The 24,904-nt window shown below is 34.8% G+C and overlaps 1 protein-coding gene across 3 annotated transcripts in view; it reads right to left on the bottom strand.

Moving 5' to 3' along the window:
* Positions 1–24,904, bottom strand: part of LOC126744568 (ATP-binding cassette sub-family G member 4) — a 217,662-nt gene that overhangs the window by 152,744 nt on the left and 40,014 nt on the right. The window contains exon 2 of one of the 3 annotated variants that reach the window (XM_050452029.1): positions 13,082–13,203. The exons of 1 other annotated variant lie outside the window; for it this stretch is intronic. In XM_050452029.1, coding sequence (XP_050307986.1) covers positions 13,082–13,203 — 122 coding nt within the window. Of the gene's footprint in view, positions 1–13,081; positions 13,515–24,904 lie in introns of those variants that run through there. One more of the 3 variants, XM_050452028.1, reaches the window with a different exon arrangement.

Genomic DNA, 24,904 nt, shown 5'->3' with positions numbered 1-24,904 from the left:
GTGCTGGACAACCATCCAACTGCACAAACAAATTTTGCCGGACTTCCAGTGGCACATCTTCCAGCAACAACGGTAATTGATTTACCAAAAAGTCGAAAAAAACATTGCCATTTAGAGATTGCTCAAAAAAATATGGTCCAATAATGTTGCCTCCAAGTATTCCACACCACACATTTAAACTCCAGCGCCCTTCGTGCTGAACTTCACGCAACCAATGCGGATTTTCTGCAGACCAATAATGCATGTTATGCAGGTTGACTCTACCGTCACTATTAAATGTGGCTTCATCGGTCCAAAGAATTTTAAATAAAAAATCTCTGCCCTCGCGTATCATGCCTAATATCCAATGGCAATAGTCCAACCTACGATCAAAGTCTGCTTCTTCCAATGCCTGATATAAATTAACATGATATGGGTGCATTCTATAAATATATTAAAAAAAAAGCTGAACTTAAATAAATCCATATATGGCGATGGCTATTAGAATTTACCTATTGTCCTTCAAAATATTTTGAATCGTTGTTCTTGATATGCCTAATTCAAGGGATAATGCTCTTGTGCTAACATGAGGATTTCCTTCAATATATCCCAGTACGCTGTTAATATTGTCCACATTTCTTCTAATTCTTGGCCGTTGAAACCTAGGCCGAAAACTACCATTGGCTCGTAAGTTCGCCACTAATCGGGAAAAAAATCTAATATCGCAAGGACTTCGATTTGGATATCGAGCAGCATAAACTCTTTTTGCTACTGCAGCATTTTGAAGACATTCAAAATAAACCGCAAGCATATCAGCTTCATCGTTCGTAAAACGCATTTTGCAAAAACAAAAAATGCTCAAGTAACGTAAAACTTTTGACAATTTGAGGAATGTTTATAATTTGAGTAGACATTTGTTTTGTTGCATTCCATGGCCTCTGTTGAAACCCACAAAATGTTAAACTTAAATACTTTTTGTAAGCCAGCAACAGCGTATTTACAGACTAGAAAGTCATGCGTTGCGGGTGGCCTATAAGTAATTTGTAAGTAATAGGTTAAGTAGTACACGTGTGAATATTGCTGCAGGTAGTCGCAAGGTTAAGTTTATGTTTTTCTGTAAATTCTTTCGGCGTCTTTTTATGGTAAAATAAAAGCTTTTTTCTCTGCGTTAATTCAGTGGAGTTTCATTTCTGAACGGGTAGTTTGTAGTGAACCCACATTTTTATGGCGACCGTGACAGGACGCAGAGGAAAATAGTAGTGAAACGCCGGTAAAGTGTGAAAACCTTAGTTGTCTTTTGTCGCCGTTTGTATTCGAATTACGCCTCAGTTTTTGTGCTGTTTCGGTTTTGAGGCGGGTTTGACCGAATTCGTGTATTAAAAAAGCGAAAAGACAATGTCGGGACTCGATAATAAGAAAAAAGTTCGTGCCGTAGTCCGTGGCTCCTTTACAAAATACGCTAATGAGCTTGATAGTCTTTTGACACAACCTGGAACTGATCCACAAGCAATAGAGGTATGTCACGACATTCTGAAGGACAGGTTTAACGAATTAAAGGCTGTTAGTTCCGAGTGCTTTTATCTACTGTTAGAAGAAAATACAAGTGAGGCAGACCTGACCGCAGACAGGGATTGTTGTGATGGTTATGAAAGGAGGTTCAAGAAACTGAGCATAAAAAGTGCCAAAAGGGTGTCAGCAGTACCTAGAGACGAAGAGGAGGTTCCAGACAGGAGCGAACATGACTATGACATACGTTATTTGGGTAAGAGAAAGTTTAAATTACCTACCATACAGTTTAAACAGTTTGACGGTAACATTAGGGATTGGCTTTCTTTCTGGACCCAATTTAAAAAGGTTGATGAGGATCCAGACATAGATGCAGCAGATAAAGTCGAATATCTAATACAAGCTACTGTGCCTAATAGCCGAGCCCGAAACCTCGTTAACAGTTTTCCTGCCACTGGGGAAAATTATTCTAAAATTGTCGATAGCCTTAAGTCACGTTTTGGTAGGGAAGATATTCAGGTAGAGGTTTATGTTAGAGAACTGTTAAAACTTGTACTGAATAATGTCGTCTCCAAAGCCAAGCCTGATGTGTCAACTCTGTACGACAGTATTGAAACCCAGCTGCGAGCTCTGGAAACCCTGGGCATAACGCCAGATAAGTATTCTTCTATGCTTTACCCTTTAATTGAGTCCTGTTTGCCTGAGGACTTGTTGAGAGTGTGGCAAAGAACTTCAGGTATCCTGTGTGCAGAAATCTCCAATGAAGAGGAGCCGGATGAAAGTGAGTCTGTGTCTGGAGCGTCCTGTATTAATTCTCTGGAAAATAGATTAAAGGCCTTGCTTAAGTTTCTTAGAAATGAGGTGGATAATGAGCAGAGGATTTCCATGGCATCGGAGGAATTTGGTCTGCACAAGCCAAGGGGCCTCACTTCAAGAGAAGGGGAAGGAAAACCAGGGAGTTCTGATTCTCGTGGTGTGTTGCCTACAGCTGCTAATCTTGTCAACCAGGAGCAGAGTTTAGAACTACGACATGGCAATCGAGCTACGTGTATCTTTTGTGAGAGGCATCATGACAGTCCGAGTTGCTTCAAGGCGCAGAGTTTTTCCTTAGAAAAAAGAAGGGAGATTTTGTCTGCAAAAAGGGCATGCTACAGGTGCTTAAAAGTTGGTCATCAGTCTCGCAGGTGTCATGCTCATCTTAAATGTGTGATTTGTGGTAAATCCCATGTAGTTTTGATGTGTCCCGAATCAGGAACCCATAGATCAGCTAAACCAGGTGAAAATAGCACTCCAAGAGAAAATAACAATCCTGCTGAAATGCAGCTTTCCTGCACCAGTGACTCCAAAAGACAGCATGTGTTTTTGCAGACCCTAAGGGTGAAAATCAAGGGTGAAAATTGCATGAAGGAAGTAAGAGCTCTCATTGATACCGGATCACAGCGCTCATACATTTTGAAATCTACAGTGCAGACGTTGCAGCTTGTGGCCAAGTCGAGGGAAAATATCATGCACTGCTTATTTGGAGGTGTTTTGTCAGAGCAGTCTCACAGTGTTTATGAGATTCATTTGTCGCAGGACAATGGTTTTAAGTGTAGGTTTGATGTGTTAGACCAGCCTAAGATTTGCAGTGAAATTCCCAGTGTTTTTTCCGGAGTGTGGATAGATGAGCTGCAAAACCTAAATATTGAAGTTAGTGATGTGGGACAGTCAGCGACTATTGAGTTGTTAATCGGTTCTGATGTAGCCGGAAAGTTATATACAGGTCGCACACAAAGACTCAGCTGTGGGCTGACAGCCATGGAAACTTTGCTAGGCTGGACGATTATGGGTAAAGTGCCAATAGAGCCTGGTGAAGAAAATGTATCCCACAGCTTTTTAAATTGTATAGTGATGGATTCCAGTATAAGTAATCTATGGGAGCTGGACGTACTAGGAATCACTGACCCCGTGGCTAATAAAAGTAAGCTGTATTTGGAAAAGGCGGCTTTAGAATTTTTTGACCAGACGGTTCAAGTAAATGAAGAAGGGAGGTATGAAGTGAGGCTTCCATGGCTGGATGGACACCCCCCACTACCGACCAACCATTCCATAGGAAAGAAGAGACTTGGAACAACTCTTAAGAAATTGAAGTCAGAAAATGTATTTGAGTCATATGATACCATTTTCCAGGAATGGCTTCAAGAAGGTGTTATAGAGCTTGTGCCTGACAGTGATGACAACTTGGGCCATTATCTGCCACACCGGCCAGTAATAAAATCGAGTTCCAACTGCACAACCAAAATAAGGCCAGTTTTTGACGCCAGTGCAAAAGTAAAAGGAAAAGTTTCATTAAACCAGTGTCTGGAAAAAGGTCCTAACCTTATCGAGCTGATTCCAGAGATTTTAACACGATTCAGGCGAAGTAAGATTGGAGTGACCTCAGACGTCAAAAAAGCTTTTCTACAGATAAGTGTACACCCTACAGACCGAGATTTTTTAAAGTTTATTTGGGTTGATTCTCGGGAAAAGGAAATAGTGTACCGGCACAGGCGTGTTGTTTTTGGTGTGACAAGTAGCCCATTTTTACTTGCAGCAACAATCAACCATCATCTTTCTTTGGAAATAAAAAAGTGTGATGAAGGTACTTCTGTTTTTGACAGTTCCATACTCACAACTTTAGCTAAGTGCTTCTATGTGGACAATTGTGTGAACAGCGTACCGGATTTTCAAACTTTGCAGAATTTTATAAGTCAGTCCACTAAGATTTTGGCACAGGCAAAGTTTGAACTAAGAGGGTGGGAGTTATCTAATGCTACACAAGTTGTAGGTGATGGTGTTTCCATTGAAGCCACACCTCTCCTAGGTCTTGTCTGGAATACACACACTGATACTTTGGGTATAAATAAAGAATGTCTTAGAGATTTGGAGTCGCTTTTAGATAAACCTGTTACCAAGAGGATCATGTTGTCATTAGCTCAAAAAGTGTTCGATCCCATAGGATTTACATCCCCGACTACGTTGATTCCAAAATTGTTACTCCAGAACACTTGGAAAGAAAAATTGTCATGGGATGCAGAAGTTGGTTCCGATATTGAGAAGTTGTTTCGAGATTGGACTAAAGACTTACCCATTCTGTTCAATATACAGGTTCCCCGTTGGATAAATGGGACGGGTAATGAAAAGGAAATGAGCCTACACACGTTCTGCGACGCAAGTAAGAGTGCCTATGCCGCTGCCGTATTTATAAGGTGTGTCTATCAAGACAAGGTTTATCTTACTCTTTTGGCTGCTAAAAGTCGAGTTGCTCCATTGAAAATTGTAACCATACCTCGAATGGAGTTGTTGGGAGCAGTCATTGGCACTAGATTGTGCAATTCTATAAAAGAAGCTCTTGAACTTGATATAGAATGTTTTTTCTGGACTGATTCGACAACAGTGTTGTCATGGATCAGAAGAGATGAGGAGTGGGGCACGTTTGTAGGCAATAGAGTGACTGAGATCAGGAAAACCACCTCAATAGACAGCTGGCACCACGTTCCTGGTTCTCAAAATCCTGCAGATCTCCCCTCAAGAGGATGTTCACCTCGACAGCTATATGAGTCGAGATGATGGGAGGGTCCCAATTGGCTGCGTGAAAATCATGATTTGTGGCCCCATGAAACTGGCACATACAATGAGACAGAAATATTTTCTGAAAAGAAAAAATGTGTGGTAGCTAGCTTGGTGAATTCCGAAGCAGCTAAGGCTTCAGAGGAATGGCATTTATCCTATTTCTCAAGCTATATCAAAACTGTTCGGATGATAGCTTGGATATTGAGGTTTACACACAATGTTCGACAGGGAGATAAGCGTGTTGGTGAGCTGTCAGCTGAAGAGATGGATCGGGCAGAAATTGTTGTCTTAAAAGTTGTGCAACAGGAGTGTTTTTTGAAGAATGATCAGAGACTGAAGACATTGGACATATACCAAGATGATTCTGGCCTTATACGCTTGAGATCACGTGTTGCTAATCGGGAAGACACTGTATACTTTCGCAGGCCAATAGTGTTACCTTCACGCCATGTTGTGACTGAAAGACTCATTTTTGATACCCACAGGAGGTCTTGTCACGTTGGCGCTCAGGGCTTGTTGAGTTTGTTGAGGGAAAAATATTGGATATTGGGTGGAAGGAGATATATTAGAAGTGTTATTTCAAAATGTGTAATATGTCGGCGGCACACACTCAAGGGTATTCAAGTCCAGACTCCACCTCTTCCTGCAGATCGAGTTAATGATGCATCAGCTTTCCAGATCACTGGTGTAGATTTCGCTGGCCCTCTGCATCTTAGGACAGGGGAGAAGGTTTGGATATGTATTTTCACGTGCGCTATTTATAGAGCGGTACATTTGGAAATAGCTACTTCACTATCCACCGAGTGCTTTATGAAAGTTTTAAGAAGATTTGTCGCTCGAAGAGGAAGGCCAAAGGTTGTATATAGCGACAATGGTACCAACTTTGTTGGGACAGAAAATCTATTTAAACGACTAGAGTGGAGTGAGGTGGAACGATTTGCAGCTGTGGAGCGGATAACGTGGCGCTTCAACCTGCCAACCGCAGCCTGGTGGGGCGGCTTTTGGGAGCGGCTTATAGGAATTCTAAAGGGACTGTTGCGAAAAGTTCTTGGACGTGCGGCGCTTACTTATAAGGACTTACTTACGGTAATATGTGACTGTGAACAAATAATAAACTCTCGACCTTTGACATATATATCCGAAGACGCGAACGACTTGGTACCTCTTACTCCTGTGATGTTTACACGCGACTTGTCAGAAGATATGTTACCTGAGTGCGAAATTGTAGATCGATCTTCATTGTGTCGAAAAGTAAAGCGAATACAAAAACTTCGGGAAGATTTACGGGCAAGATTTCGTAATGAGTACCTTGGACATCTTCGAAACATCTCTTGTGTTAAGTCTCCTAGGCAAGTTAAACTTGGGGATGTTGTACTCGTCGGTAATGACCATGGCAAAAGAATTGACTGGCCACTTGGTCGAATTACCGAGCTTTTACCCGGTAAGGATGGTGTTGTGCGTTTAGTGCGCGTTTCTACGGTAAATGGAGCGATGCTGCGTCCTGTGCAAAGGGTCTATGCTTTAGAAGAGGCCGGAGTACCCGTTGATGCTGGCATTGGCTACTCAGAAGTTCAAGCGGTTCCATCGGAGGCTGTTAAGAGTGTTAAGAAGCCATCCGCGATCGGGAGTGTAAATAGCAGAGCACCCGCCTCGAGTAACAGTGATTCCTCTGATGAGGAAGTGAGTGATGATGTGCCTTTCTCGGAAAATGGGAATGACCAGATCAAGTGTGCCACCGCTAAAGTCACGCGTAGTGGGAGGGCAATAAAGTTACCTGTCCGATATAATGACTAACATAGGGACTGGCAAGAACATTTTGTTTTAGTTTTTTATGCGAGAAACTTGTGTTTAGTTTCTCGGGTGGGAGAATGTTGAAACCCACAAAATGTTAAACTTAAATACTTTTTGTAAGCCAGCAACAGCGTATTTACAGACTAGAAAGTCATGCGTTGCGGGTGGCCTATAAGTAATTTGTAAGTAATAGGTTAAGTAGTACACGTGTGAATATTGCTGCAGGTAGTCGCAAGGTTAAGTTTATGTTTTTCTGTAAATTCTTTCGGCGTCTTTTTATGGTAAAATAAAAGCTTTTTTCTCTGCGTTAATTCAGTGGAGTTTCATTTCTGAACGGGTAGTTTGTAGTGAACCCACAGCCTGCTTTCTAATAATTATTTTTTTCGTATTATATCCATAGTGAATATATAACATAAAATAGGTCTGATTTTTGATATAAGCATTATTAATACTTACCTTTTAGTGATATTAGGTAATATTTTCAAAAATGGTAAATTTTGTTTTCAAAAGTAGTGAATTTTAAAAAATTCCAAAATAATTAGTATAAAAAAATTAAAATTTAAGGGTATAAAATATTCTTTGGCCTATATTTTAGGTTAGGAACAAGATATCGAGTTGCGGTTTTCGCAAGAATATTTAGACTATTTTTCTATTAAAAAAAAATCATATCAACGCATTTAAGTTTTTTGAGAAAATTAGTCATTTGTGTCAGAAAGCCGAAAAAAGCCCTCTAGCGGCGAGATGTAAAACTAAAAAAAGATGAAATATAATAATATTCGTAGCTTAATAATAGCTCTTTTCAACTAGCCCAAGTTTGATAAAATCGGCTAAGGCGTTTTTAGTATACAGGTTGTGTTTTAAGCCAACTTTTGAACACCCCCCACCACTTTATTTTTAGAGATACAGCAAAACTATTCAAATAAAAAAGGTTCGGATTAGTCTCTACTTTAATAATCAGCTATTTTATTGTTAGGTTAATTCAGCAAAATTTACAAAAACATCAGTTTTCTAGATTCAAGATTGCAGTTGCGCCCCCTAGCGGCCATTTTAGAAACTTGAAAATATTTTCCAGGTCATTCTCTTGGCCATTTTAGTAATAAATTTTTTTATCGCAAGCTTCTACGATGAATAGTTTCCCAGATACAGTACCTCGCATTTTTATTTGGCCACCCTGTACTCGGGCAGTAGTTAATAATTTAGTTAACTAGTGGAGAGTAGTCATCTTTCTTTATGATACAAGGGTCTATACGAATTAAAATACTAATAAAAAACTGGACAATCTGTGAATTTTCTTAATGTATGAAGAGTATGGAGATTCCTACATGAAGTCTTAAGTCCTTTAGTAAATCAGGACTTATTATTCTTTTTTGGTTTGATTTTCACTATGGAAAAAGAGGCATTAAAGAGGTGTACCAATTTCTGGTGGAAGCATGAGATTGGGTCAGGTGAATCCATCATGCCGTCCCATCCAGCAGCCACACATGCATGATGAAATGCTCTGAAACTCTTTCTGCTGAAAATTCGATCATAAGAACATGGAGCAGTCTTGGAGCATATCCCCTCTTCACTAATTTCACAGATAACTGCTTCATGGTCCGAAATGCCAAATTTCACAATGGTGCAAATTACCACATTTGGGAATACTCAACATTTCCCCGTTTTGAATTGACAAACCTCCAAAAACTGATCTCTTATCAGTTAATCTATGTTGGAGAACCAATTTATATGAACATGTTAAACATAAAATTAACAAGTGTCAGCATGGTTTTGTTAATGATAAATCAACAGTGACAAATCTGTGTATCCTCTCAGAACAAATCTCTAAGGCAATTGAGTCTAAGGAGCAGTTAGAAGTGCTATACACCGATTGTGAGAAGGCATTTGACAAGGTAGATCACTGTGTGGTTTTAAATAAATTGGTTGGCTTTGGTTTTTCTAGAAAAGCTTATAATTTCATGAAATCTTATTTATCTGGGAGAAATAATGTGGTTAAGATTGGTAATTGTCTATCAGATCAATATATGTCAACCTCAGGTGTTCCCCAGGGTAGCAAGCTTGGTCCCTTGCTTTTTGTTCTTTTTATTAATGACCTGCCTGATTGTGTCTCCTCATCTGTAAGTCTGATGATTTAATGATGATTAAGTATGCTGATGATTTTAAACTATTTCAAACTATTGCTGTCAAGGAAGATGCTGTAAAATGAAAATATAACATATGACCTATGTTCTGTGGTTGATTGGTTGAAGATTAATAAGATGTCACTTAATGTTAAAAAATGTGCTGTGGTCACTTTTACTTGTAAAGTTAACTATTTTCTTGAAGACTACTGTATTGATAATAACAAAATTCTTAGTAAAAACTTTATTAGAGAGTTAGGAGTAACTTTTCAGACCAATATGAAATTTAATTGTCACTATAGTGAAATAGTTAATAAGGCCGTACTTTGGGTTTTGTAACAAGAAACAGTAAAAATTTTAAAGTCAGCACTATCATTAGACTTTATAATGCCCTTGTTAGGGCAACAATGATTGAGAAGGTACAGAAAAGATTTTTAAGATTTCTGTATGTCAGAAAGAACAAAGAATACCCTAATATATGGTGTCATACAGGGCAATGCTAAAAATGTTTGACTTCTAGATGCTCTGTACCAGAAGGCAGAATCGGGCAGTCATTTTTATATATTTCATCGTAAATAATGTTAAATACTTCAGCTGTGATCTAATTGAATATATTTCTTTTAAGATACCAAAGACTAGATTAAGAATAACTAATAAAGAGCTTTTTTATATAAATAATTTTAATACTACATCTCCAATCAATAATATGTTAAGGATGCCACCGTTCAGTAAGTTTTTGGGTCTTTCCATAGACAAGTTCCTTAAATTTGAAGACCATATTGTGAATGTATCTAGAAAAGTCTCATCAGGCTGCTACGCCCTAAGGGTTATTGCCACCAGTCTTAATTTCTCCATCGCCAGATCTGCATACTTCGCGATTATCGAGTCGCACCTTCGATATGGAATTTGCTTTTGGGGTTCATGTTCAAATTCACTTTTTAGTTCAGTGTTTGTACTCCAGAAAAGGGCCATTAGATATCTATGTGGGGCTATGTGGGGAGGTAGAAAGCTGTTTAATAAACTTTCACTAGAAATAAGACAACTTAAGACTGAAAAAAGCGAAATATTTAAATAAATAATTAAGGATTTAAAAAAATATTTAAGGACGAAAATATTTCTTGCTAGTAAAGCGTACTATAGTTTAGGTGAATTTTTTAATGAGTAGCATTTAAGTATTTTTCAAAGTTTTATATAATTTTATTTTATTTTAAATTAGTTTCTCGTTTTTATTCCTTTAATGTACAGTCTATTGGCTTTGTCTACAACTTCTATGTTTATATTGACAATAAAGCATTTTTGAGTTTGAGATTTGTAACAATGTCTTAAATGGCTTTGAAGATGTAGATATATTTAATATCAGGGTTAAGGAAATTAGGAGGTTGCTTGAGCATCGGGACATAGTTTAGGACTCATGTTTTACATTTTTCTTCTTATCTTTTTTTTTTTCTCAGGTTTAGTGTTATTGTAGTGAAATTATTTTAATATGTTTTTTGTTTGTTTTTTTTTCCTGTTATAGGCTTTACATGTAATTACTATTGCCCGATTTATAGTGTTTGTAAAGTTTTTTGAATAAATAAATAAATAAATAAACTTTCTTTTTCAACATTATATCCTTCAGATTATGTGACATCCATTTAGAAAATTTAGTAGTTTTTACCAATTTCTCTACAAGCTTGCGAAGCATGGGAAGCCGGGCTATGCATCTGAAATTTGATGAGTCATCATAGTTTCCACCCTTAAATAATGGTATAATCAAGGCATGTTTAAGTAAATGTGGAAAGGACCCACTTGAAAGTGAAACATTTATCACATTATATAGTTTTGGAGCTAAGTAATTAAAAGATTTTAAATTTAGGTGATTTAAATTATTTGTGACTGACTGGCAGTACAAAATGTCTATTAACATTTATTCTTGTCTAATAGAAATGGTTTATTTTGATTTTTTTCTTTTTTATGTGTATAGATACGGGTTGTTACAATTTACTTTTTTTATAAATAAGTTTTAGAATGTAGTTCTGCACAATTTGTGAAGGTTGTAATAAAGTTTTATAGGTTCCATCCCACACTACTATAGCATAACATAAAGATTCCATTAAGGATTTATATAATAAAATTGTAAGATTGGAACTTAATATCTCTCTTATAATATAAAATTTATAAACCAACTTTATACTCTGCATGATTTGTTATATGATTGATGTGGCTCTTAAATAACAATTTTTATTGGATCCAGATTCACAAGTCTCAAACTTTACTGTTAAAGCTAATTGGAAGGCTATTTATTGAGTAAATAGAATTTATTATTCTTTTATTATTATTCTTTTCCTTAAAAAAGCAATTTTATGGAATTTATTAATACCTTGCCTAATTAATGCCTAAATCCAACACCAATTAAAAAATGATTTAGTTGGTAAATAAGATTATCATTATGATCATTATTATTAAATCAATAATAATCAAGATAATATTATGTAGCAAACAAAAAAATTATAGCAAAACAATTATCCTCTGACTGACCATCTGTACATCACTAATAAATTTTTCTATTATATTGTTTTGTAAAATTAAGAAATTCAATATTTATCTTTTAAAAGATTACCTAAAAAGTTTTTAAAGAGGACACAATTGAACTCAGAGTCAGAGATGTCTTTTATTTAATTTGTTAAGGGCACCTACACAGGACCAAATTTTAATGACAACCTGCAGGATACAATGCAGATTGCATCATTTGTAAGCTGAATTTCTATATTTCTATATGTATTTTTAATATCCAAATTTACAAGATCTTTAATAAGCATTCCTAAAAATAACCTAGACATATAGAGTCACTTAGATACTTTGAACATCTGCGTGCCATATAATTAAAAGGATCTATAATATTTTCAATAATAAACAAAGTTTGTATTATTTTATATTGATTAATATTATTAGGGGGGGAAGTGGAATCTGTTTATCATGTTGGACTCTTGCATTGCGCTTGTGAGTCCTAGTAGTGTAGAAAGTATTTGAATATAGTATATCTTATATTTCTAATATTTACATTGAAAAGAAGTTCTGTTGGGTGCAATCTATCTTTTTTTATATAATTTTAAGATGACGTACTTCTGAAATATATTTAACTTGTATAGAGTTAGCATTGTTATAGAGTTCTAACCAAACTAAAATACCATACAGAGAAGGCTATATACATGGTTTTTGTTGAATTTAAACATAATTAACTATTTTGAGCTCGTTTCAGGTTAAGGATAGATTTATTTTTAATTTGCTTCCAAGACTCCCGTGCAATATCATCAGCCTAAGAAATGAATAAGCCCTCAGTTCTCAAGTTCAACAATGAATTAATATATATTAGAAAAGTATTGGACCCAAAATAGTTTCCTGAGTTATGCCAATTTTAATTTCTTGATGATCACTTAATACATTATTTCTTTTAACCATTTATAACCTTTCCGAAAGATAGTTTTTGAGCATTTCATATGGTTTTCCCCCAATTTCATTGTTTTCTAAGATTTTACATGAGGGACCATATCAAAGGCCTTAACCAACTCTAAAAATATTACTCTTAAACACTTTTTGTTTAAATTCAAGTGATTGACTACATCAGTTATTAAAGCGTACATAGCTTCCACTGTACCACATCCCTCCAGAAAACCAAATTGATTCTTTGATATAATTTTATTATGAATTAAAAAATGTATTAATCTCCTCTTGGTGCAAGACTTATTGGGTGATAATATAATTCTTTTTAGCTGACTTATCAGTAGCTATTGTGATTTTAAACAGATCATGTATGACAAAAATTAAATAAAAATGTGCAGAAGCAGTTTATATATTCCTGAAAAATGTTTCCCTTATTACATATGCTTTAATACCTTTGTAGCCAGGAGTGCCATTATTTTTTTAATTGAATTGCCCCCATTAGCTGATTAGCCTACATATAAATACATGGGTTAAAAGAGTTTCATAAATGTTAATAAGAATGATTTGTCATGTTGACTTTGGATAAAACCTGGTAGCACTCCAGCATTAATATTATTATTAAAAATTAATTCTTGCATTAATTCATATTAAAATTAAAATATATTAAAGTTACTTACGTGTTCCTTGCTTCACTGTGAAAGACAAATCAGAAAATGACAAATCCACCTTTTCCCTCTTGGGAACATGAGCCAACTTTTTCTGCTGGGGAGGCACAATTTGCACTTTGACATCCTGATTCCTAGAGTAGATCAAAATGTTCTCGTTAATATTTTTACTCGTACTGGCCATCTTTCTTCAGTTTTAAAACAAAAAATATATAAAACAAAAGCACTGCTGGGACTAAAAACACTCGCGAATATACTCGTTTTCTCAAGGAAATCACATTACAACAGTTAATTATTAAATTAATAACAGGAGTGCTGTTGGAACTTTGGACCCTAAATTTCCTACTGAGTTGCGATGCGGTACCCTCCACGCCTCCACGGCATGAATAAAAACAATGAATCGGTTTGGGCAAACATTTTGTATTTATGAAAGTGGGTACTACAAAACAATCGTATTTATTAATGGGCCTGTCTGCTGTATTACACGGAGCTGTACGTAGTTTTAGTGACATATATTTATTACACGGATTTCACAGAAATATAGGGGATACCGGGTCAAAGTGGCCACCCGGGCATAGTGGTCATGGGCGGAGTTAGGAGGGGGCTTGGGGGGGCTTAGCTCCCTTTAAAATGAAATTAGCCCCCCCCCAAAAAAATTATTCAAAACGTAAAAAAACAGAAAGTATAGGACTTAAAGAATATGTGGTTGAAGCTTCCACTTCCGCAGTACACGAAGAAACGTTCTTAAATTCACCTTTGATAAAAAATGAGGCACAAAAGTTTTGGCTAATTTCAATTTATTATACGTCTCTCGACAATATAATAAATCATCTAAAAGTAAGATTTTCTTCCGAAAGTCAGAAATTAGCTAAATCTGTCTTCAATTTTTTGCAGATGGATTTTGATGGTAGTTTGGAATTCATTAAATTGTATGGAGATACCTTTTTAATCGATAAGGGGCTATTAAAAGCTGAAATGACCGTTATTGGGAATTGCATAAATAAAAGCCAGAGCCACAACATTATCATTTCTGATATTAAAGATGTATTAAGAAAAGAGACTTTTCCAAATGCATATACCCTTATGCAAATATTGCCAATTTCTTCAGCGTCCTGCGAACGCTCTTTCTCAACAATGAGAAGAATTAAAAATTGGTTTAGGTCAACGATGGGTCAGGATCGATTTAGTTCTTTAGCACTAACCACTCTTAGTATTGAAAGTGGTCTAACAAAGTCATCGAAAAAAAAGGAAATCGAAAACTTTTATTAGAGTAATTATAAAATAATTTTATTGGATTTCATTTTATTTAAGGACATTTTAAATAAATTTTGCTTTTACTATTTTTGAAGAATTATTGCGTTTTATTAAAATGATATTGGTTTTGAAGGTGGCAGACAATGGAGAAGTAATATCTAATTGTTGATTTGCATTGTCTTAATTAATTTAAACAAAGTTAAATACGATGTTTTGGTTGGTATAAGTATCTCCAACCGTTACCAAGTGTAAACTGATAGTTTACACTTAATATAACATTTTAATATAATAATGGTTGGAGATACTTACCAACCGAAACGTCGTGTTTAACTTTGTCTAAATTAATTAAGTCCGACAATTAGATATTAAAATGATATTATTTTGAACTTTGAAATTTTTCTTGAAAGTTTAAATTTTTTTAAAAAACTAGCGACTTTGACTTTTGCTGTGTATGCAATATACTTCAATACATATACAGAATGGTTCATACATTATGTATATTGCAATAAAATTCAGAAACGTGTTCCTTGGATGAAACCTAATATGAAAATAAAAATAAAACAAATTAGTATAGCAATATATAGTATATAGTATAGCAAATTAGAATAGAAGCTGTTTAAGACTATTCTTTTTTTTTAATAATTTTAACGGCTTATAAGTTAATAAGTTATAAGTTAATAAATATAACGACTTATTATAAGTGAAAATGAAGGTGCCCACCAAAAAAATTTGTTACCTCCGGCGGCGCCTGCGGCGGAATTTTCTTTGATGGCCACCCCCTCACCTCTTCGCGTAACTCTGCCCCTGGATGGGGGCTTTAGCCCCCCCATTTTTGAGGCTCTAACTTCGCCCATGATAGTGGTCACTCTTAAATAACTTTTGATCCTTTGGCATGTGAAAAGTTAAGGTACGTTTTATTTTTTGCATCATTTCTTGTCATATTATTTTTGCGTAAAGAAACCTAGTAAATTTTAAGACGGGTACATTAAAGTATATCGGGTGGAGAAGCAGGCCCGTTCCTGGGGTGTCAAGCGCCTGCGTGCATAATATATTTTGGCGCCCCTTATATTTATTTTTAAAATAGTAATTAAAAATAATATTTATGCATATAGGTATTTAAAATCTACAACAATCTACACAAACTTAATGATGAACTTAAAATTGAATTAACAAATTTAAAAACTAAAGAATGTGAGTTACTGTCACTATTAAAAGTATGTGAAGAGGAAAAAATAAATTTCAATATAGAAATCAATGAGTTAAATACCTTAAATAAAAATTTAATTGTAACAATAAAAACATTAGAATATGAATCTGCAACCTATAAGACGCAAATAAATATGTTACAAATGGAAGTTAATGATTTAACCAAGATGAATAAGAATATGATCCAGTCGATAAAGGTGTTGGAAGTTGAAAAAGATACTTGCTATTCCGATATTTATGCATTAAAGGAACAGCAAAACATATCTAAATTCGTTAATATAAATTATCCAACACAGTTGCCATGTAGGCCAAATTCACCCGTTGATAATCGACCTAGGCTTCTTTTTGTGGGTGGAAACTGTAGTAGAGTGTTCTTGAAGAAATTGCGTCTGAAGTTTGAAGCTAACTACAAAGTCCAGTGTTTCCTGAAGCCAGGAAGTACAAACAATGAACTGATTTATACTGCATCATCTATGGTTAAGGAATTTACAGAAAATGATATGTTGATTTTAATGTTAAATGGTATTTGCTCATCATTCGATATTTAAAAAAAATTTATACATTTACACAGCAATAGTTTAGTGATGACAAGCCCTTACATGTATCCAAACCATAATGTAATTTATAATAGCAATAAGGCTCTCTATAGAATATTTCACGCAAATAATATTAATCTAAATAGAATTTTAGAGTCTAATCATGCCAGCAACTTTGGATCAGATTTGGCATCATTACTGTATACCCATATTTTAAAACATTTCAAAAGTAGCATTTCATCAAAAAATGTGTCCACAATAAAACCAAGTAATCAATCTGAAACTCTAGACTCTAGACAATCTAGACTTCTAGATACTGACTGTGATAGGGATTCTTTTTTATAGATAAATACATAGAAGATGAAGCTCACTCACATTCTATAAATAACATTGAAAATAAGCATGCGAAAAGTTTCAGTGGTTTTATTTTAAATATACAGTCTCTAAGAAATAAAATGGACGAGCTTCATCTTTTACTTGATTCATGTGATTTTCCTGATATTGTATTACTAACTGAGCACTGGTTAAAGCCTAACAAATGTTTCTTAATATCTGATTATATTCCTATATCAATTTTTTGTCGGCAACACTCCATACATGGAGGAACAGCTATTTTAGTTAAACAAACAATTGAAGCTTTTTTCTGTAAAATTAATAAGTATGATAGCTTTCTGTTGGAGAAGGTTTTTGAATTCTCCCTTTGTTTTTGTAAGCGATTTAATTTATATGTTCTTTGTGTTTATAGACCACCCACAGGAGATATTGGTATGTTCCTGGATAAACTTGATTCTCTATTATCCCAATTGTCTCTACACTCCATAGTTATATTGGCTGGTGACTTTAATATTAACTTCAATGATGTAAGCTTGCCATCATATCATACATCCCTTTTAAGTATATTGGAATCTTATAACTTGAAGATGCATGTTCTTTCACCCACACGTATAACATCCTCATCTGCAACTACTATTGATTATTTGTGTACAAATTTAAATGATGTGTCATGTAGAGTACTCTCATCTGGTATTTCTGACCATGAAGCCATTCTCGCTAGGATTCCTTCATCTCATTATATAGGAAGAATTTTCGGCAGAGCAAATTTTAATGCTTTTTCTTCTACTGCAGCTTTGGTTAATTGGAATGCAGTTGAAATGGCTCCTGACCCGTTTACTTTGTTATTTCATGTGCTATGTGACAAGATCAATCAGTGTTTTCCTAAAAAGAGGCTTAAAATGAAAAATAGAAAACCCTGGGTCACAGCAGGCCTCAGAACTTCAGCTAAAAACCTCCGTTTTTTGGCTAAGCTGTGCAAGTTTACAACTATATATATATATAGAAAGACGATAAAAGCAGCTAAGGTTAAATATTATAGTGACCTCTTGAATATGTCCTCAAATAGGCAGAGAGAATGTTGGTCAATTATAAATGACTTCAGGCATTCTCACAAGGAAGTTTCAGAACCAGATCAAATTCAAGACCAAATAATTTAAATGATTATTCCTGTAATATTCCTCATTTATTGCTCAAGGATGTGAATACTAATATTGATCCTTTGCATTATATTCAACAAGTGTCAGTTCAAAATTCTTTTTTCTTTTATCCTGTTAGCCTTACTGATGTTAGAGATGCAATTAAAAGCTTAAAAAACCATAAATCAGCCGGAGCTGATGGAATATCATCAAAATTACTACTCCTTTTGCCTGACTCAGCATTGAATGCCTTAGCTTCTGCCATAAACAATTCCTTTCATAATGGCATCTTTCCAGCATGTTTAAAGGAGGCAGTGGTTATCCCTCTTTATAAGGGTGGAGATGTGAGTGAGCCTTGTAATTTCCGTCCAATTTCTATATTATCTACCCTCTCCAAGATGGTTGAAAAACTTGCAAAAATCAGAATTTTATCTTTTTTGCAACATAATTGCATTTTATCTCTAAATCAGTTTGGATTTCAAACGGGAAAAGGGACTCATGACGCTGTTTTCGGCTTTTTGGAGAGTGTCTATGTGTCCTTAAATTCTGGAGAGTCCGCGGCGGCAGTGTTTTGCGATTTATCCAAGGCATTTGATTGTGTAGATCATACTGCTGTCTAAGCTTAATAATTATGGCTTTAGAGGTGTGACATTGCAATGGCTGGAATCATATCTGTCTAATCGTACCCAAAGAGTTACACTATCTGGATGTTTATCCGATTCCAGATCCCTTAAAACTGGAGTACCTCAGGATTCAGTGTTAGGACCACTATTATTTTTGCTCTATGTAGATGATTTGGATTCATTAAAACTGCAGGGCAAAGTGGTTCAGTTTGCTGATGATACCACATTTTGAATCATAGAGATTCTGATAATGTTAGAGCCCAGGTTTTTAAGGATCTTAAGATTTTATCGGAGTGGTGTGCTGCAAACAGGCTTGTATTTAATTCGGGCAAAACCTTTATTATGGGATTTAAGTGTGACGTTCAGGGCCTTATGTTTAGTGAAAACTCCCCCTTGCAAAACAAAGAAAGCTGTAAGTTCCTTGGTATTACCATTGATGGTCGCCTTCGCTTCGAAGATCATATCCTAAATCTTGCATCAAAATTATCCTCTGGATGCTTTGCAGTAAGAATGGCGGGGCATGAGCTGGGAGGGGTAGTTGCACGTTCAGTGTACTTTTTTCTTATTGAGTCCGACCTTCGTTATGGCTTGCTTTTTTGGGGTTTAAGCAACAAGAGATTATTAAACATAATTTTTGTGATTCAAAAAAAGGCAGTTAGATACCAGTTATGTACACAATTATGCCACCCTATATATAATATTTGCTTATGTATATGCTTACTCAGTTATATTGTATTTCATGCTTTATTTGCATTATTTAGTCTATATAATCACTTGTAATATTAAGTTAAGGTAATCTTCGTTCTTGCTTAGAGTACACTGCATCGCGGCTTGTCAAAATAAAAGTTTTTTAAAACGTTATTAACGTGACAGAAAACATAACTGGCGCAGTCGGTAGGATCAGGGCAGTTTTCGATTGAGATTTGCACGTCATCGAGACGATCAATCGTAAAAACGTGAGTTTTAACTCTTCGGTCCTGATACGAACGTGGAAGCTGAGATCAAACCTTATCAGAATCGCTCTGAGACGAGAGATCAGTGGAAACACCATTTGGCAGCACGTACACAGCACCTTAGCAACGCGGGGATTCATCTGATTGGAAAAAGGTAAGTGCCAATTTCCTTTCAAACCCTTTCCCTTACTTTGGATTGAGCGAGTGGAAAGTTAGTCTTAAGTTACCCCTTTCCCTTACTTTGGATTGAGCGAGTGGAAAGTTAGTTTTAAGATTATTGTTATTTTTAAAATTTTTATTGAAACACATATTTGAAAAACTTATTTTGAATTTATCTTTATCAATTGAATATTATTGAAATTACCATTGAACTTTCTTTTGAGCAAATCCTATTGGAATATACTCTCTCTTTATCGTAAAGGAAGAAAGATTCAAATAATTTAGTAGTAAAATTAATTTTAGAATTGAGTTTATGTTATTTAATTAATAACAACATTTTTATTTTACTCTATGAGTGAACCAAACGTTGACGCATTAGCTGAAGAATTTTTCAGAACTCTCAAATTACAACAACAAAATTCGCATTTAGAAACAATCACTGAACAGTCCGAGTTATCTAATACAATGACTACTACACGATCAAATTCTATAAATTACACTCTTTTAAAAATGTACGTTGATACAATTCACCCTTACAATGGTGATTCTAATACCCTTAACAATTTCATTTCTGCCGCAGATTTTTTGTTCGAAACATATGATAACCAAGAAGATCCTATTTTAAAAAATTATCTTATTAGAACTATTAGAATGAAATTAATTGACCGTGCACTAATATTAGTAGGTTGCCGCATGGAATTATTATCCTGGGCACATATTAGAACTGCTTTATTAGATTGTTTTGGCGATAAGCGTAGTATAGAATGCCTTGAACAAGATTTGTTTGTAGCTATCCCAAATAAGAATGAACAACCGTTAGATTTTGCAAAAAGACTACAAGTATTACGTAGTGCTTTAGCTCAAAAAATTAATAGTTTTGATGATAATTTTATGACAGCTGAAACAAAACTTATTCATCTTAGACAATATGATACTATATGTTTAAGAACATTTATAAGAGGATTAAACAACCCCTTACAAAGTATTATTCGATTAAAAAACCCCGATTGCATAGAAACCGCAATGACAATGATATCAGAGGAAGAAAACTTCCATTATACACAAAATTTATACAAACCATTTATACCGATTAACCATAACAAACAACCAACACTAATGCACAAACCACCAGCATATTCACAGAATAACTCGCAACACAAAAATTATAATAATAATATACAATATCCAAATCAAAATAATTTTAGAACCCCAAATAATAATTTTAATCAACAACATAACTATAGACAGAATTTTATTCCACCTAGTTATCAGAATTTCAATCAAAATTCAAATTTCCCACGAGGTCCAGTTCCAATACAACCTAGGCCAATGCCTCAGAGACCTCTTCCAACCAATCGACAAGTTTTCGGTACCCCAAAGAATGTTTTCAAACCCACAGGTCGAACACCCCTTGATAAACCTGAGCCAATGTCAACCAGAACATCTTATACAATGCCAACAAATTCTAACATTCACCCCAATAATCATTTTAAGCCATCTGGCCCAAGAAATTTCATTTCGCAAGAACTTTTCCAAATGGAAAATAAAAATCTAGAAGAAAATGTCACAACCAATTACCACCCCAGTGAAGATAATGATGATTATTATGGAAATAATACTGAAAATCCTTATCAGTTAAATTCTTACCAAACAAATAGAAATGATCCCTGTACATCAACAGATTACAACGATTTTGAATATGAACCCGAATATTCTTATGATGAGAATACATTCCCTATTCCAGACCAACAAATAGGAAATGAAAATTTTCCTATTACCAACCCTTCGAAAACCCTAACATAACATATGAAGTAAATACACAAGTCACTAATAGCCTCCCTTATATCGAAATTCAAAACCCACCAATTAAACTGTTAATAGATACTGGCTGTTATCCATCAATATTACGACCCTCCATAGCTGAAAAATATTTTCCTGACAAAATCTATCAATTTTCATCGATATTAAAAACCGGAGTTGGAGAAAAAGAAGTTCTCTACAAAGCCAATATTCCAGCTTTTGCAGAATTGCAAACAAACGATTCGATCGATTTTATACTCTATGATTTTCATAACTATTATGACGGTATTTTAGGCCTTCGAGAATTAACTAAATTTATGTTTAACATTGACCTATATCATAAAAGGCTGATAAAGTCAGACGGTATTACAACCTTGTCATTCAGATATCGCGAGCCTGACTCAACATTTAAAATCACGGTCAACGCCCACGAAATTCTAAGCACAAAGGTACCCGTGACAACACATGATACTATCGACATAATTATACCTGAAGGAACAATAAATGACTCTTTATATATACCAGAAACGCTCTGCACAGCAGAAAATGGTTTTGCACGTGTTGATATTCAGAATAACACAGATGAAAATATTACTGTTGAATTAATGAGTCCAATTGACTGTAAGATTTTACCAGATTATCATAAAGATAATTTTGAATTTTTTCACCTAGACAATTTAATTAATTCAAACCCAGAAATATCCCATAATAATTACACTACATTTAATAAGAATCTCGATATTACCCAATTTATAAGACATGATCATCTTAATAAAGAGGAAAAGTCAAAAGTTTTTAAATTAATCAGAGAATTCTCAGACATTTTTCATAAAGAAACTGAAACACTATCATTTACAAACAAAATCAAACACGAAATTAAAACACATGATGAAATCCCAATACACTCAAAATCATACAGATACCCTTTCATACACAAAGAAGAAGTCCAAAAGCAAATCAACAAAATGCTGAAAGATGGAATTATAAGACCTAGCCAAAGTCCATGGAGCAGTCCAATATGGATAGTAAGTAAAAAACCTGACGCAAGTGGAAAACAAAAATGGCGAATTGTCAATGACTACAGAGGAGTCAACTCTAAAACAATTGATGACAGATACCCTTTGCCAAACATCAATGATATATTAGACAAACTAGGAAGGTGTACATACTTTTCCACAATTGATTTATCATCAGGATTCCACCAAATAGAAATGGCACCAAACTCTATTGAGAAAACAGCGTTCACAGTGGAAAATGGCCATTATGAATACGTAAGAATGCCATTCGGATTAAAAAACGCACCAGCCACCTTTCAGAGAATCATGGACAATGTACTGAAAGATATTCAAGGAAAAACCTGTTTAGTCTACATGGATGACATTATTGTCTTTTCAGCAAGCCTAGAAGAGCACATAAAAAACTTGCACCATGTTTTCGAAAGATTACGAACAGCAAGATTGAAAATTCAACTTGATAAATCTGAATTCCTAAGAACAGAAGTTGAATTCCTGGGACATGTGATAACAAAAGACGGAGTTAAGCCGAACCCTAGAAAAATAGAAGCGATCCAGAAATTCCCGATCCCGAGAACACCAAAGGAAATAAAATCATTCCTAGGACTCTTAGGTTACTACAGACGCTTTATAAACGGATTTGCGAAATTAACAAAACCATTCACGAAATGCCTAAAGAAAGGAGCAGTAATAAAACACACCCCTGAATACATACAAGCCTTTGAAACATGTAAAAATTTGCTATGTAACGATCCTATACTACAATACCCAGACTTTAGAAAACCCTTCGTTTTAACCACAGATGCCTCAAATATAGCAATAGGAGCCATATTAAGTCAAGGAAAAATAGGACAGGATCTTCCAATTGCATACGCATCCAGAACGTTAAACCAAGCTGAATGTAATTATTCGACCATAGAAAAGGAACTTTTAGCCATAGTATGGGCTACAAAACATTTCAGACCTTATTTATTTGGCAGAAAATTTATAATCGTCACAGACCATAAACCCCTGCAATACCTCTTCAACCTAAAAGAGCCAAACTCTAGATTGGTACGATGGAGACTAAAATTGGAAGAATTCGACTATGAAGTCCAATACAAAAAAGGAACACAGAATACAAATGCTGATGCTCTATCCAGAGTAGAGATTAACATGATAGAAAATGATTCTATACTTGGAAGCCCTGGAGACATCACTGAAGAAATTGATCAATACATTGCAAATGAAAACGCTACTTTAGATGATTTAGACCAATTACCAGATCTATTCAACCCTGCTTTAGATCTAGAACCAAAATCGAATAAAATCAAAATTCTTTCTGATATACAAATATTACCCCCTCGTGACCAACGTCCACAAAATGGAGATACAATTCACTCAGCAATAGATGACCCAATATTAAATATACCTATAACAGAAAATTGTTTAAATACTTACAATCATCAAGTTCTAATTACCCACAATACAAATAAACAATATTGTGCCTTTAAAACAAAACATTTTGAGAACAAAATTAGATATCACTTAACTTTGACTAGCAACTATGTAAACGAAATCGTATACTTTTTCCGAGAATATATCGATCCTAAAGTTGTACACTGCATGTATATACAACAATCTGAAATTGACAATTTAGGAAATAAAATAGGAGTAATCTTATCCAAAACATTTAAACATAACTCTTACAAATTAGTAATCTCCAATACATTCTTAAACGATATAGTAAATGTAGAAATGCAAACGAATTTAATAAAGAACCATCATGAGAAAACTTGCCACCGAGGTATTAATGAATGTATGATGTCACTGAAAAAATTATATTACTGGCCCAATATGAAATTAGACCTCACACAGTATATAAACAATTGTGACATATGTCAACAAGCCAAGTATGACCGCCATCCTCCAAAAATAGAATTTTCATTAACACCCACACCTCGAGAACCTCTAGAATCCATCCACATGGACACTTTCCAAATTTCTAACGTAAAATTCCTAACAATAATAGATGTTTTTTCACGTTACGCCCAAGCTTACCCCTTAGAACCTAGTTGCAACACAATTACAGTTCTAGATAATTTAGCAATTTTTATAAGTCATCATGGACTACCTCATCAGATTACCTGTGATAATGGCACAGAATTTAAAACTTCCCTATTAATTGATTTTTGTAAACTTCACAAAATAAAAATTCATTTCACTACTACCGGAAATTCAAATAGCAATAGTCCTATTGAAAGAGTCCATTCAACCTTAATTGATCACATTAGAGTTTTAAAACTTAAATTCCCAAATGCGACAATGAAACAACTAATGATTTACGCGATTACAGGTTACAACCTCTCTGTACATAGTGTTACTAAACAAAAACCCTTTGATGTCTTAAATGGACGTCCAAACGCTTTAGACCCTTTTGATCTTACAGATGAGATCATATTAAATAAATATGTTAATGATCGTAAAGACCGATTAAAAATTATCTATGACGAAATCTATAATCAATCTCTTAATACTAAATTACGTTTAAATGAAAAACAGAATAAAAATAGAGAAGCCCCTATAGATATCCCATCAGGATCAAAAATCTATGTAACAGATAAATCCGCTTCGAGAACTAAAGATAAAGCGCGTAAGAAAATAGAATACGTTCAAGAAGATATCGGTAATAAAATCATTACTAAAAACAAGAAAGTTGTACATAAATCTATGATACAAAAACCTAAAAAACACTTTCTTTTCCCTAGAAATAATGAACCTCCTGACACTTCGGAAGAGCTTCGCAGTTCTCCTACAAGTATTATCGACAACAGTGATAGCGA

This window comes from Anthonomus grandis, chromosome 14, assembly GCF_022605725.1.
Source record: "Anthonomus grandis grandis chromosome 14, icAntGran1.3, whole genome shotgun sequence".
Lineage (NCBI taxonomy): Eukaryota > Metazoa > Arthropoda > Insecta > Coleoptera > Curculionidae > Anthonomus > Anthonomus grandis.
This window is presented reverse-complemented; position numbering and strand designations above follow the sequence as displayed.